At 37.0% G+C, this 16,242-nt stretch overlaps 2 protein-coding genes and 1 long non-coding RNA gene across 5 annotated transcripts in view; 2 read left to right on the top strand and 1 right to left on the bottom strand.

The window, feature by feature from the left end:
- LOC106952708 (uncharacterized) overlaps nt 1-4,854 on the top strand; it is a 19,213-nt gene extending 14,359 nt beyond the window's left edge. Inside the window, exons 6-9 of the mRNA XM_015041016.1 lie at nt 310-417; nt 1,608-1,657; nt 2,411-3,500; nt 4,441-4,854. Coding sequence (XP_014896502.1) covers nt 310-417; nt 1,608-1,657; nt 2,411-3,500; nt 4,441-4,596 — 1,404 coding nt within the window. The 3' untranslated portion in view covers nt 4,597-4,854. The remainder of the gene's footprint in view (nt 1-309; nt 418-1,607; nt 1,658-2,410; nt 3,501-4,440) is intronic.
- Nucleotides 4,855-6,858: 2,004 nt separating this feature from the next.
- LOC106952484 (uncharacterized) lies at nt 6,859-8,472 on the top strand. Its single transcript, XR_001426001.1, has 2 exons — nt 6,859-7,196; nt 7,524-8,472. It is a non-coding gene; the product is annotated as an uncharacterized LOC106952484 (long non-coding RNA).
- A 5,750-nt stretch (nt 8,473-14,222) lies between these two features.
- Nucleotides 14,223-16,242, bottom strand: part of dnmt3ba (DNA (cytosine-5-)-methyltransferase 3 beta, duplicate a) — a 28,636-nt gene continuing 26,616 nt past the window's right edge. For all 3 annotated transcript variants that reach the window (XM_015040984.1, XM_015040994.1, XM_015041002.1), the window contains 3 exons: nt 15,305-15,374; nt 15,088-15,206; nt 14,223-14,591 (listed from right to left, as the gene is read on the bottom strand). In XM_015040984.1, coding sequence (XP_014896470.1) covers nt 14,450-14,591; nt 15,088-15,206; nt 15,305-15,374 — 331 coding nt within the window. In that variant the 3' untranslated portion in view covers nt 14,223-14,449. The remainder of the gene's footprint in view (nt 14,592-15,087; nt 15,207-15,304; nt 15,375-16,242) is intronic.

Raw genomic sequence — 16,242 nt, 5'->3', positions numbered from 1 at the left:
TTCAAACCTGTGGAAGTTTTGAAATTGAAGAATTGATTAATTGATTAATCAGATAAAAATGTCTGCATAACTTTCTCCAGAGTCTAAGTGTTCCTTGGTCTCCGTGGTTTGTGTCAGATTTTACTACTTACATATTTTCACTTTCCTTCCACTTCATAAACATATAAATCTCTACTTTGCATTAATTTGTTCCATAAATGCCTAAAAAATAATTAGTGTACAGCATGGCAAAGTGAAAAGTTGTCATTTATTGCATGTTTTTTTTTAACGCTTGCTTAAGAGCGCCTCGTTTTCTGCTTTTATCCTCAGTGTAGAGATAAAACCCTGTCAGCGCTGCTCGGGTTGCTGCAGGACCTCAGCGCCGAGCTTCGAGACGACAGCAAGGCGAAGTCGGCTGCGTGTGAGGAGGCAGCCGAGGTAACGGTGCCGCTCAGACTCCAATCCTCCCGCTGAGTGTGAGGCTGTCTGACACAGTGGGAAGTCCTCCCCATGATCTCTGCCTGCTTCATGAGAAGACTCATGCCAAAGTATTTAGGGTAATCTCTTGTAGGAGCTGCAGCCAACCAGGACAGGCGCGTTTAGATATACAAACTCTATATGCAGGAAAATTCTCCAAATTCAGCTTTTCTGCTTTACTGTTCACACCTGATCTTTATATTAAGCATCCATAACTTCAAAAATTGTATTTAATATTTATTTTTCCCTCTTTCTTCCCAGACTGAGAACATTTAGTCTGCAGTGATAAAAAGACTCTAACGGCGTGCCAGCAGCTTTATGTGGCAGCGTTTCAGCTTCAACTTCAGCAGGATAACATGCTGATAATGTGACTTATCACCATTATTGCTTTTAGATTTGTTTAAGTCGGATTCATGATTACGGGCTGCACAGTCAGGGAGGATCCAGAAAAACAAAAAACGGGTTTGTGGACTTCGAGCGCCAGTCTGGTGATTGACAAATATTAACAAAAAACATTTATTACTAATTAATTACTCATCAAGCTGATTTCTCAGGGCACCACATAGAGAGTTTGAACTCATAACTGGTGGGTTTCCAAAATGGCTGCTCATACATGTGGTCAGTTATATACAAAACAAAACAATATATTAACATAAATACTACATATGGAGATATAGTACAGTTAAATTATAATTAGCAAAACTAAATTTATGCTTTAGTTTTAGCGCTTTAGCATTATCATCCGCTAAATACTATGTTGATATTTAGCTTTAGCATTAGCACAACTAGCTTCCTAGTGAGCAGTGCCCACCATTGCCAGTTTGACTTGTGTCGTAACTAGCTTCGTATTGGACTGTATATTTATGGAATTGGACATATTTGTTTGTATATTTTGTATCAGATTTATAAAACATATTGAGGTTATAATTCTGTAAAGTGGTGCTGCACAAATAAATTGAGTAAAAAATGAAAAACAGCCCTGACTAAGGCATAACCTTATTAGGGGAGGCCAATTGAGGGAACTGGAGACTTTAAGTGGCTAACATGAGCCGTAGATCTGCATTAAGTTGGAATTTAGTTAAAAATCAACAGTTCAGACAAAACATTAATTTGCTTCATTTGTTTAATTTACTTTCTCTTTCTTTGCTCAGCTTTCCGTTGGTGCCGTTTTCCATGATGGGCAATACGTTGAAGATCACAGGTCGGTGTTTTCCTTTTGTTTGCAATGCTTTGCTAGCAATTGTAAAAACTACGACAACTAGACAACAAGGTGAGGAAAAAGTTTTAATAATAAAAAATGGTGATGGAGAGGAAAGTGGGTCAGTTATGCTAGCTTGATGCTAACTTGACTTTGACAGCCATAAGATGTAGAAGTGGTGCAGAATTTGTTGCGTTTTGGTTCAGTTAAAAAAAAGGCAACCTAAACAGCAACTCCGTTACTTATCATCAGGAGAGCAGGAGTTTAAATTAGCTAATCAATCACCTGTGTCGATCACTTATTAGTAATCGCAAAATAAACATCAAACCTAAAACTGTAACAGACTGAATATTCTGTTTTTGTGTGGGAAATGTTTGCGTGTTTATTGGTGTTGAATACTGACACATTAGTGGAGTTGTCAGTCAATTGCTATGGCAACGAGACACAGAGTGTGAGATGAGAAGAATAGGAGTGGTTTTGAGTTATTTTTCAACAGTTATTTTCCCTTTGCAGCAGCGCACTCCACTAAATGAATGGAATGATACCTACATCTTCAGGTTTCATTAGGGTTAGGGTTATTAGGCCATTTTGTTGCGCAGCTACGGATGGCAAGAAGAAGAGCCTTTTTGCCCTTTGGCATTGTTCGCGTGTGTGCAGTTTCCAGATGTAAACGGTAACATGCAAAATGTCTGTAAATAATTGACTAATCACAATTTGTCTGATTAATTATTTCATTTTTCTCTTGCTGCTTCACAGGATCTGCAGACTCCGACAGCTGTTTTCCCCTCGCGGCCCACGAAGGAAGAACTGGTGCTACCTGAGCCAGGAGGCGGCCCAGCTGGACCGAGAGGATCCGTTTAAGACGTGGGACCACCTAATCATGCCTCTCAGCTTCCCTGGTCTCGATTTTGAGCAGATGTCGACGGAGCGCAGCCACACCGCCCCGGAGAAGACGACTTTCCGCATCTACTACAGCCCCCCGTCGGCCCGCAGAGTCCAGCTGGCTCAGCTGAAGCAAAGCCCCGCTGCAGACCGGGCGTCCGTGGAAACCTCGTCTCCCTGGTGCACGCCGCCGACATCCTTCTCTCAGCTCTGCCTGGGCTCCTCCGCTAACCTGAGCGACGACATGAAGGAGATGACGGCCAGTTGGAGGCAGATGGTTCACGCCGGCTCTCCGGAGAAGAAAGGGAGGCTAGCAGACCGCTGGGTGGACGTAGCCTGCTCAGGTACGCAGACACACACGAAGCCGCAGATGGTGAGCGTTGGCCAGCAGACGGATGAGACTCAGGGGTTGAGAAGCGGGTCCTCTCTGGTTTCTGCTCGTTCCCAGCACATCTCCACCTCGCTGGACGGGCTAGCAGGTCGACGGAGCTCTACTTCCTCCCCCAAACCGTTCCGCAGACACTCCTCATCTCCTTCCTCGCCCCCCAGTTTGAGCTCATCTTCGTCGTCCTCCGGCTCCAGAGATCGAGGGCTGTGGCACCCGTCGCAGCAGAACTCAAACGGCCTTACCTGGACTCGGCAAACTGGCACCAGATCAAACCCAGCCCAGAACCTGAGTCCCTCCAAGCTGCCCACCAGATCTGCCAGCGCAAACCGGTGCGGCTTGGTGACCGAGTTCCTGCGCCGGGTGAGCGGCCGGGCAGACAGAGCCACTGCGGGGTCGGGCCAGAAGACGAAGAGCGGGCTGAAGAACCTGGAGCGGGCGCCGACCAGACCGCTGCAGAGGAACGACAGCGTGACCCGGATCGTCAACCAGAGGTTCATTAAGCAGAGAGAGAGGGAGGAGAAGGGAGGCGGCGTGAACCAGAGAGCCAGAAACAGTCAGAGCACGGCCGCAACAGAGGTGAGGAAAGAAACGTGTCATCCTAACGCCTCCGGGCAGGGCTGGGCGATAAGTAGGTTTCATCAATTTCTTTTGGTTTTGGAAGATAAAATTTTTGGAAAATCTGAATTTTTGTCACCTTAAGGGTGATTTCAGCACATCCACTGCAATCTCTTGTTTAACAGCTTCTACAGCTTCTATTTATTTGGACTTACAACAGCATATTGGAGCAATTGTGGGTAGAAAAAACTCTGAAATGTATACATTAATCTCAGAAATTTTCTAGAAAAAATGAGAACATTTCTTAGTTTTGAAACTTAAAGGTTTCATATTTGTGGAGCACTTTAGGATCTATAACACTAAAACAGCAGCTAAATTATTCCTCATAGATTAGGTTTGACATAAAACACCTAACTGTAGGTTTCAGTCCTTAAAAAAGCTGTTTGTTTTCATTAACTTAAATCATTATCAAAATAGCACTGCCACTGAAACTAACAAAGTGGATTTATTATGCAAAATTCACATTTTGCATGTTTTTAATACTTCTATTTGGTCCTCAACTGCTTCTAAAAACAGCCCAAGAGCTTAAAAAAACACCTAACCGTTTTTTACAATAATTTAATGTTTTTAGCTATGTGGAAAACGAGCAGTTTAAAAAACCTTGAGTCGCATTTGACAGGCACTGTGCCGTTACCTAGCAACCCCAGCCTTGCCAGCCCCGTTACCTAGCAACCCCAGCCTTGCCCAATCCCATTACCTAGCAACCAAAGGGAACTCTTCTCCATTTCCATTCTGGCTTCAATTTTGTTTAATTAATAATAACAAAGTGGAATATGTTGTTTTTAAATGACCATCACAAGAAGGTGTAGTTTTCACCCTTTTTGCAATGGTAATTTAGAAACCATTTAAATTACAAAAGATTTTTTTTTTGTAACTTCCTTCTTTTATTCTGTCTGACCAGGATGGAAACTACGACTGCAGCTCGAGCAGCAGTCTCACCTTCTGCTTCGCTCGTCCGTCTCGTCAGAATCAGAGGCCGACGTCCATCCCGCCCAAACTCCAGCGACACAGATACTCAGCGCCGGCGGGGGCTGCTGCAGACTCCAGCTGTGGCTGAGAAGAAGGAAAAAACATGGTGCTTTTTAGCTTAGAAAATGCCAGAGATAAGAACAGTGTAGGAGGGTTTTCATAGTTACAGTACAGCTGTTTTAAAAGGCAAAATCTGTTTTGTGTGGAGTGTTTAGGAGAGCTCTGAGCAAACTGTTGGTGCAATCTGAATGCTCATCTCTTTTTATCAGTGACTGTATTTGCTTAGCTTTTGATTCAATTTTGTATTTTCTAAATTCTATTCAATAAATTTTTGTTCAAACCTTGACCTATTATGCTTTCTTGAACAGGCTCAGATAGATATGTGCGCTATACAAAACATGTTAATTAAATTTTTTTTGCACAAAATAATTTTTAAATAATGAGATTTTGGTATGGTCAGTTCTGCCTATTATGATTTCCTCAGAATGAGCTGCAAAAAAAAAAAAAAAAATTTACAGTAAATTACCGGCAGCGGTGGCTGCAAGAATTTCACCGTATAAATACAGATTTAACCGTATTGATTCGGTAAAATTCTGGCAACCATAGCTGCTGGTATTTTCCCGTAGATTAGATTTTTTTTTTTTTTGTACAGTGTATTTAAGGGCCTCTTGTTCACTTTAAAAACAAATAACGTTTACACTCGCATGTGAAAATTGCTGTAAACGGATGCACAATTATACAGCCGCACATCTTTGAACAGCATTAGTAGAGCCTCCTGCACAACCAACAAGAGTGCAGCAAGTGGCTTCTGAATGGTAAGTCAACAACAAAACATTGCCTGTTCCATCAGCCATTGTACAGCGCATACACTGGTAAAACCAGCTGACCAAACATGCTGGAACTTCGCTTGTGTTGCTAGGTGATGTACTGGGCTTTGCTGGGGTTGCTAGGTAACGGAGCAATGCTCATTGAAAGTGACTTAGCATTTGGGAGGTTTTTGAAACGGCTCACTTTCCAGATACCAAACAACAAAAAGTGTGGGTGTTTTTCTCTTTAAACCTTTTTTTTTTAAAAGCAGTTGAGCTCCAAACAAGTACAGAAACACACAAAATGTGAATTTTGCATAATGGGTCATCTTTCACCTTCAAAAGCCTGATTACCTCCCAGTCTTTACTTCCAGGATGTCTGCTGACTGTTTACGCCACACGCTCCAAAAAGGAAACATCACCTTCTGAGAAGTTAATAGGATGAGATTTCCTCACTTGTTGAGGTCACCACCCTCCTCACCTCCTGCCTCTTTATCTGTTTGACTCTTTGCTTCCAGTGATGAGAAAAACAACAAGCAGGTAGTTCTATCGGATATGAATTTCTGAATCTCCCTCAGACTGATCTGTTCAAACACTTACCCCCTCACTCAACAGCTGGTCGGCTGCGGTCAAGGACGGCGCCAGCGCTGAAGCACACAGTCACACGGGAGTCAGATTTCTGCTCAACCACACGTGCTTAAGATCTACAATTTCAAACAAAACATGCTGAAATATCTGCTTTTCATTAAACACAACAGTAAGAAGTTACTACAACAATTAAAAAAGACAAATACTTTCTAACCCATATAGTAGCTATTGGTTTGTTTTTTTAACAAATCACTGCAGAAAGATGAATACAAGCCAGTACAGTGGCTTGGATTGCAGACTACAATGGAAAGTAGTCTGCAGTAGTTTTTATAATATAGTGGTATCACATTGCAACCAACTTGAACATATTTTATAGCAAACATGTTTGTGCAGTGGAAGGAAAACTATAAATGACTTTAATTTTTTTTTTAAATTCAAATTCAGAAATACTTTATTGATCCCAAAAGGAAATTAAATATTGTTGCAACTCATTAATTCAAAGTCTTCAAAGAGTTATTGTAGACAGTGATGGCTGTTGGCAGGAAAGATCTCTTGTAGTGCGGTCTGTATTACAGTGAGTTCACAAATTAAAAATAATTAACATAATTGTTTCTTTAATCTGTTATCACTAAGGATGTTTCACATCTGATATTCTGGAAGACAAATATGTTTATTTATTTATGAAGAATTCGAATAGTATCACATTTAGTTGGTCAGTTTCAGCATAAATTAATCTCAATATTTTAAATTGTGTGAAATTTAAGATTTAAAGTAGCTGGCAAGTTTACTTTGTAAAAGGACTGACAATAATGATATACAGTTATATAGTTATAGTATGATTCAAGGATCTAGTTTAATCTTTTTTGATTAAAGCTTGGTTTAATGCCTTTTTAACTAAATCTTTATTGAAACGCTGTGAGTGGAGATGATTGTACTAACGGGACGAGAGGCCCCAAATCTTCTCTCCTTCAGTTATACATCGAGTTTCGGTGCAGTACCACATCTCACCATCGGTGTCGCTGCAGCGGAAGCTGTGCTGTTTAAGTCAGATGAAGACCTTCTTCGGCGCATTGGTCATCAGGAAGCGTTTCTGTTTATGTTCACCAGGTGGAGCTTTCATATATATATATATTTATATATATATTAATGAAGCTAAAGTAAACATGGAGTCCGTATTTTCCCGGTTTGACTCCTATAATTTCGAGGCAGATGAGCGTTTTGCCGACGGCCTGAAGACTTTAAACTGCAGAGAGCAAACCGAGCTGCTAAAACTGAAGCTGTTCTTCTATAACAGGTCAACTTTGCTGTCATATCCATCCTCATATTTATTAACTTCTTTTGTTTTCCTTAAAGCTGTTAGTACACCTGCAGTGTTTATTAGATTATGGAGATGCTTAATCTTTCTGTTTATTTTTATTAAAGTGATTCTAAGCTACACATCTAAAATACCATAATTAGTCTCAAACATTTGTTTTTATTGCTATTCACAATGTTATGTTTTATTTTGCTACATTTTGCTACATTAGATGTTAGCAACCATAAATAGTATTTGTTTTGATTAATTCTCCTTTAACTGTGTCATTTTTATTTTTTAAAATCCCTCTTTCCTGTCCGTCTTCAGGTTTGTGGAACCAATAGATCAGCAAAGCTACAAACAGTGGATCTCTCTGTCTTGTAACAACCAGCAGGACCAAACTGCTCAGTCAGATCCAGACTCAAATGAAACAGAAATGTCTGCAGATGGAGAAACAAAGCAGCTTTCTTTTGCAGAGGTGATGCAACTGGTTCAAGAAGGAAGAGAAGTGCCAGGAGTGACGAAGCCGGACGTCCAGCCCAGCAACCAGAGTCCCACTCCGTCTCAGATGCAAAGAGTGCAGAAACCGTGGGAAACTACACCATCATAACTGAACTTCCACTTAAAAACCAATGTAAGATTTAAATGGCTGAAAAAATTACATGAACTCAAAGACTTTTTACCACATAAATCCTAACAGTGTTGATCTGTCAGATGCTGTGGAATCAACAGTCTAGCAATTTTTTTGTGGTAAGACTAAGAAATTAAGTTGTTAATTTATTATATTTTAGACTTTAGTCAGTTTTACATTGACTTACATGTCCTAAGGTTTTCAATTAGGTTTTGAGCAGAACTGCATAATGTCTGAACTTTTGGTTTTCAATCTGTTCCTCTTTTTTTGTCAGTTTTATCAAAATAAAACTTGGGAAGAAGAAAACACTGATTTAAAGATAAAAGAAATGTTCACGCTCATCCGTCTGGTCCTGTAGCGTAAAATGGTGGCTCCCACAGATGTCTTCAGATGAGTGGACCAGGCTCTATGCAGGCATCTGAGAAAATTATTTTGCTGTTTAACTGCTCCAGCTATAATCTGTGCCATGAATGATACCCTCTGTAACCGAAACTGCAAGTAGTTCAGTTAGAAATCGTGACTTTTTGTCATCCCAATCTGTGTGCTCATGTAATAAAAATAAAAGTTCAACTTTGCACATTTTATACAAAATCTAGATGAGGTGACATGGCTTAAAAATAAAATCTCAGATTTTTTCATACCAGATCCAATTTCTTGTTTTAATTTATATATATATATTTTGCTTTCTAATATAAAAAATAAATGACACAAAAATATTTTCTGTACAGTTTCCATGTGTCACGTTTTGTAGCTGACAGCCATCTTAGTAGATACAGTAACTGCCATGACAGTTGCTATGGAGTTGCTATGACAACAAACTTAGAACTAGCTCTCGCCTCGCTCCTGTTTAATTTATGAGCAATACAAAGATATTACAACTATTACTCGATTACAATTTGAGTACCCACCTGTGTAATACTAAGATAAATATCAGCGATATTGTAGTACTTACTGCCAAACTAGCAAAATTAGCATAGCTAATGTAGCTTTTATCTGCTAGCTAAGACGGACATTTAGCCTAGCTTTGTGTTACTACATGTACTTACTCTGCCAGTCACCAGAACCTTGTTATTCACATGAAGAGCTCGTATGTCCTTTATAAATCAGTTGAAACGGAGCTTGTATGCGTCCATAGATTTCAGACGAAACTCATCCATGGTGTAGCACTCTGTGTTCACTAAGCAATGAACTATATCATAGTAAGAGATCGGAGGCAGCTTGTCCGCATCGTTTAACAAGTTTCCATATATCACATTTTGTTGATATATCTTTCTCTCGCACATTGTCAAGATACTGTTTGTCTTGAAGCCATGGTTCGTATTCCTTGCTCTGTACTTACCTACTAAGATGGCGCGGATCACTTCCGGTTCAGACTTATGATAACCATATTTTTAATTCTAATCACGAGAATATAGTCATGATATTGGCAGAAAAAATATGCAATTTTATCAGAAAAAAAGTAAAAATTACGAGAATTAAGCTAAGATGGAGTCAACAGGATCTTACGTGAGCAGCACATCAGCATGTTTGTTTCTTCAAAATAGACTGAATAATCCAAACCAAAGTATAACTTCACAAGATGCTCAACATTCCTCATTGTAATTTGTGTATTCTCATCAAATTAATACTTTATTCTGATAATATTATGACTTTATTCTTGTTTGGGCCTGGGCGTGCTGACGTCACTGAACTATGGAAACCCAAGAAGCCGTTTGGTGGAAAAAAAAAATATAAAAAATCCAGATTTTTCAGAAATTAAATGTTCAAAAACCAAAAATCTAATTTATAAGAAGGTGAGCTCAGTCGTCAAATCAATATTTTACAGAGTTAATCTCCCGTTGTGTGGCATTTACAGCCACGTGTTTTCCTAATATTGTGTTAAAATACAGTGAAACCATCAGGGAGAATTTCATACTTATGGATAAACAGTAAATGTCATAACCTGGCACTTAGGACTTAACAGCAAACAGAAACTCATGGTAAATAACAAAGCCACACCTTTTATGATGAATCCCACAGATTTATTTATTGTTTTACATGAGAATCAACTAGCATTTTTTTTCCTACGTTACTTTAAAACAACTGAACAGTCGACATGCTACTGAGAAACCCAGTTTAACTGAGGTGATGTTCAAACTGAGGCTCCTAAGGGACAAAACTAAAAGTACACAAGAAAACATCAGCACCATGAGTGTAGCACCATCATACGAAGAGCGAGGTAAGTGTGTCATTTCAGTGCCTCCCCTCATGCATCTAGAACACACTGAATTGTTAGTCAAACACGTGAAATGACACAGACCCACTTCCTGATTATGCACCATTACAGTAGATAACATGTAACATGTAGTGTGACCAAAATCAAACAACAAAAAAACATTAAATCAGATTTAGGCCCACAGGTTTTTTTTAAGTTTAGGAGATTCTACATATGTTTAGAGTTTAAAATAAAACAACATAAATCCTGATGACAATGCATGACTTAGATGATTTACTTGGAGCATAAAATGAAACTTTACATTACAAACTTTACAAACCGCAACTAAATGGTGTTGCGGTTTTTGGCCGCAACACCATTTAGCTAGCCGACACAAGTATTGACGATAGTTTGATTATTTTTTAGATCTGGAAAAGAAAAAGTTTTTGAAATTTGAGACTTTATTCCTTTTTCTGACATCTAGGATAATCAATATGAACATTTGAGCTTACATCTGCTCTTATGGCCGCTAACTGATATTTACAGATATTACGAATTATGTTTCTCTACACTTTTGAGACCGGCTAAAAGCAACCACAAAAACCACACAGCAAAAACGCAAAATCTTACCAAGTAAGTTTGGTCTAGTTTCTAGTACTAATATCTTACTACACTTCAAATAAGAGAAAACTACCTGACAAGTAACTTTTCAGTAAGATGTGGTAGGATTTTGTGTGTTAGCCGTGTATGTTGCTTCTCATCCCATAATGCTTTGCTGCATCACTGTTATGGTCACATGATCAAACAAAAAAATTGATGGAAAGCACCAAGATGTAATTAAACGTTGGTCATTACCATCAGCCCAGTTTTACATATACATATATTTTGTCAAAATACTAACATCTCTTGGTGCTGATACATTGTCCAAATAAAAATGTTCCTATAAAAATAGTTTTAAAAAAATAGATTTAGTTTTAGGTAATAATGGGTAAAAGTACATTTAATTAAAGTAGAGATGCAAAATATATCAGCACAATGGTATTGGTCTGATAGCAAAAAATGTGCTAATATTAATAACCAATATTAATTTCCATCTTATTGGTGTTTTTATGTGATGGACGAATATTGATATCAGTCCAGATTTTCAAATCGGCGCAGACCAAATTTAAAGATTACAAAAAAGCCAAAGTTTACATATAATTCTTCAACTGGATCTGGTTTAATCTTCAGACATATTATTGATAGTCCTGGTTTTATTTTGAGAGTTTCAGGAAACAAAAACATCGATCTGTATGTATTTCGTCATATCCAAAATATGTTTTGACACGTCAAGATTTTGCAGATTTTCAAATGGTCTGAGTTTGTCCAGATGCTAAAAAAGCTTTTAGCAAACTGACGAAACAGAAAACAATTTTATTCCTTCACTGCTTATGAAACATACAAAAAATATCCAAAATCTTTTAAAACTTTTTTTTTTTAATCTAGAAAACTAGAGCGTAGAATCACGTCATATTAAGATTCAGAAATTGAAACAATTACTGTAAAATCTTAAAATGTGTCATGATGAGAGTGAAACAGCTGGAAAATTCAAGTTTTAAATCAAGGATTGATTTTTAGCAGAAGTTTTTTTAATTGTTTTGCGGCTAATTTTGTTTTCCCAAAGCATTTCAAGTATCAAATTTAAGGCTTTTATTATTTTCACTGCATATTTTATGTTGTTATTTTCTGTCCCTTTTTATCAAACCGAAGAGAAACCTAACATTTAGCTTTTATTCTGCATTTTGATATATTTCAACACAATTATGTTGCTCAACTGGTTAAGTAAGAAAACCGTCAATACAGTACTTTAAGCTCTGTTCCTATTTTAGGTATTTACCGCAGCAAAACTCTACAGTTAAAATATTGTTAACAGTCACAGTTCATTTTTGCACACAACAAAAAGTCCTTGAAAAACACAAAAATATGAGTAAAAATGCCACAAACATGAGGTTGTTTAAAGAGAAATTGTGGCTCCACATTGAGATTAATAAAATGAGTTACACAGAAAAACCAAAAAGTCAACACATTTCATTTTCATTACATATAAATTTATATATAAAAACTAAACAAACTGAAACTGCTGTCGGGGTTGAGGTAGAGAGCGATGCCTGCGCCACAAAGTGAGTTCAGCGGTTCTTAAAGTCGTCCTTCACACTGGATTAAAACCGAACCGGGACAGGAAACCGGGTGGTACTGGTGAGATTTTTATAAAAATTAAAATAAAATAAAATGCCACGTTTATCGAATGCTAACAGTAAATCAGTTGAAGTCATGAAAAATTTATTTTTCATAACATTTATCATGAAAAATTTCTTATCCTGATAAAAATTTGACTCGTTTTCCCGATAAATTCCAGCTAATAAAAAACAAAACTAACAGTATAATCTCAAGTTATTTTTAACTTTTTCTCCAGTTGTTTGTTCAAAGACAGCATCAATATATATCAGTAAATATGAAAATATGATTAAATGCAGTTACTGTGTGTAGATTAATGATATAAATCACAGTTTATATCACTAAATATAAGCCAGTTTCAAATGGGAATGTTTTTTTCTGGAGCAGTGAAGGCTGTCACAGCCATACGGTTACCTAAAGAAGAAATTTATTTATTTATTTTTTATCATAATTTTCATCAGTGTAGCACCACAAAATATCAGGATAAAGTTCTACGTCGCCCAGCCGTAGTTAGAAAACCTGAACTGGATTTCAGGTTGATCACATTCCGCTATAATGAATCCAGGAAGACTTGGTGCTGAAACCGAATCAAAAGCTGCTTCAACGACAAAATGTGCAGACTGCATGTCACATGTGCATTTCATCACCACAGCCTGGCATTTTAACAGTTATGAGAGCCACTGCAGCTTTCAGATGCATTCCTGCTGCACCACACCTGAATCAAAAATAGGTTATTTATATGGAAATAAATTGGGGCCATAAAATTTGTTTACATTTTTTAAAGCTGAAAAAAAGAATCCTGAAACTGGGAAAATAAGTTTAAAACTACTTTTCAACTTGACAACAGAGCAACTGGACAAAATATTTCCCAATGTTGCCATGGGAACTGGAATGTCTTTAAAACATAATGGATAATCTATGGCTACCTGTTTTTTTTTTTTTTTTTCGTTTAAAATATATTTTGCAGTTTCAAATTTTTTGTGTTCCAAATTCTTTTTAAGTTTCAAAATATTGTTCAGTTTCACATATTTTTTGTCTTAATGTTATTTTCAGTTTTATTTTTGTGTCAATTATTTTTTAGTGTCAAAATGTTTTTGTTTTAAAATTATTTTTCTAGTTTTAAATTCTTTTTTTTTTTCAAAAGTAATGTTTCAATTTAATTCTTTTTGCTTCAAAATTATTTTTTCCAAAAATTTTCTTTAAATTCAAAATTATGTGAACAATCTTTATGGCCCCATTTGAGCTCCATATTTACCTCCTCAACATGTCATTTACATCTGCAGAGGCCTAATTAACACTCATTGGGTTCAGTCGTGTTAAAACATTAAAGCAGGATCTTGGGAACTGACATTGATCAGTGTGTTAATTCCTTTCAGAATAACAAATTTTCCAAATTTGTCGTGCTTTTGCCTTGTTGCAGTAGCAAATCTAGGTCAACTGGACACTGGGGTAAAAATATATGTGATAATTAATCACAGGATTGAGCTAAACTTTGGTTTAAACTGCAATAAAAAATGCAAAAGCCATAGATGAGACCTGGAAAAAATTATTTTTAAACACTTGGATATAAAAAAGAAACACTAATAAGGATAAAATATCTGATTGCAGATCAAAATGGATAAAACGTCGAGCAGGAGTTAAAAATGAGCTTTTTGGTCACATGATTAATCTAAGCTCAATGATTTCTTTAACATAACTGCAGATTAAAATGTACTTTATGTTGCTGATTTATATTCTGTGTAAAAAGTTAAAAACAGTGTGCGGTAAAATGCAGCATAGTGGTTTTTAACTTCTTCTGTTTCTAAACCAAATGATGTAGCAGATTGCTGGTTTTGCAGTCAGTTTGTGCTGTTGCCATGGCGATGCAAAGTTGTAAACATGTCAGTAGTGATAAAAACCTGAGTTAAACCTGAAGATGTGGAGCTAATTGTCTCATCTCACTTTGTGACACAGGCCTGTGTTCGGAGTAACATCATCGGATCACAGCATAGAAAAACAAAAAACAAACAAAAACACAAATAACTAGAAAAATAAAATATGCAGAAAGACGACCGCGGCTGCTGGCAGTCAAAGGGGTTAAAGAAAGTTAAGAGACAAAACACCAAACTGGATCTAAAGGAGAAAGAAGCCCAGAGAATCTAAACTATTAAAGCACCAAGAGATAAGGCGTTGGGTTTACCACAGCTGCTCTGCCTCTGGATTGCCTCACTGCTCCTATTCACATTCAAAATAATCCTTCAGCGGCGCGAACAAGTGGCGAATCACAGGAACGCTCCAGGAGCGACCCAGAACCTTCTGCCTTTGCATCCGGCTCATGTTGTTCACATCAGTGTAGTGTTTGGGAAAGCCAAAGATCCTGAAAGAACAGAAAACTTTCTTAAAAACACGATGCAAACGCCTGTTCAACTCATCTTTGCTCCCAAATAAAAGCTGAACAGTAACAACAAAAGGTTTAATCTCATCATTTATTTGTCTTGCAGAACTTAAGCCATCTTATAAAAAAATTACAAAAAGGTAGAAAAAATAACACATAGAAAGATGCGTCTTTTTACATAGAAAAACTAGTTTGAATCAAAGTTTTTGTCAAAACACACTGTAATCGTTGATCAAAGTTTAACAGTTTCTAAGTTAATGCAGCTTATATTTGTTTTTGTTTTTTCCTCTTCATGACGTTTTTAATTTTGTATTGATACAATGTATGGTCTGGGATATACGGTAAATGAAACCCAAAACAGGTGGAGCCTTAAAACCCTAAAGTGCTTTAGGGTTTTAAGCTTGAATGTTGGCACTCAAGCATGGCAGTGGTTGCATTATGGTGTGGGACCAGCTGGTGGTAAACCAACGACACTCACTGTTCCATTTCCGTGCACCACAGGTAGTCCTCCTTTCCGTTCATGGAGACAGGAAGTGGCCCCATCTTCCCTTGCCTTATGGAGTTAGACTTTGTTGTGATTGTGCGAACTTTATCAAACTGGAAGATGCAAAATCACACCGTTAAAAAAAAAGCACAATTCAAACTGTAATGAAAAGAATATGGAAATAAAACACATGAAACAAACATGAGATTACCTTTGCCGTCCGACCAACTTCCAAACAATCCTGCAGAGTGACTTTATCATCAAGAGAGGTAGCCAGAGGTCTGGTGGAAAGCAGACAAAGTTCATTTACATTCAACTTTACAGCAGTTATGTTCAGCAAGGCTGCAACTAACAATTATATTAGTTATTGACTGACTTATCAATTATTCTGACGATTAATCGGATAAAAATAATGTGTACATTCTGCCTTTCTTATTCAGTGCTATAAATACATGAAAAGATGCACATAAACAAATGATTGAATTTCTTCTTTAAATAAGAAGATAAACATTTTAGTTCCTAAAATGCAATAACATAACATTCCTCCAGCGAACACTCAATCACCTGTAGCAAATAATGGGTTTTGTATCTGTTATGGAAAGAAAAGTGCTCTAAAATCTGATGTCTTATTAAGTATTGCTATTATATATTTCACCAGAAAAATAAATGATAAATCAGCAAATTATTGTTTATATGTAGTTTTTTTTATTTATTTTTAAACCAGAAATCTAATTTTTGGAGTTCAGTTCTGCATTTCTGAATCCCGAACAAAATAACACAGAATTATTTGTTGTGATCATAAGGGGTTACAACAAAGGATTATTTTAGTTATCAATTATTCTGACAACTAATTAATTAATTTGATAAGAAACTGGCACATTTTTCATGTCAGCCTTTTTTAATATTTGTTTATTTACATATTTTACATTAAAATATGCAAATAAACAAATAATTCAACAATGCTTGACCATTTGCAGCAAAAAAAACCCTAAAACCTCTAACATCAATATGTGCTTTCTGCTGGACTGGTACAGTGTAGAACTAATATGGTGATTAATAAGAGATTTATTTACTGAATGTGAATCAGGAAAAGTTAAAACTACGACACTTGACAGACAAAGAAGATTTTTTTCTTTTCGCGGCACAGTG

Source organism: Poecilia latipinna, unplaced genomic scaffold (genome assembly GCF_001443285.1).
Source record: "Poecilia latipinna isolate Pla-1442-1.1 unplaced genomic scaffold, P_latipinna-1.0 Scaffold31, whole genome shotgun sequence".
Lineage (NCBI taxonomy): Eukaryota > Metazoa > Chordata > Actinopteri > Cyprinodontiformes > Poeciliidae > Poecilia > Poecilia latipinna.
This window is presented reverse-complemented; position numbering and strand designations above follow the sequence as displayed.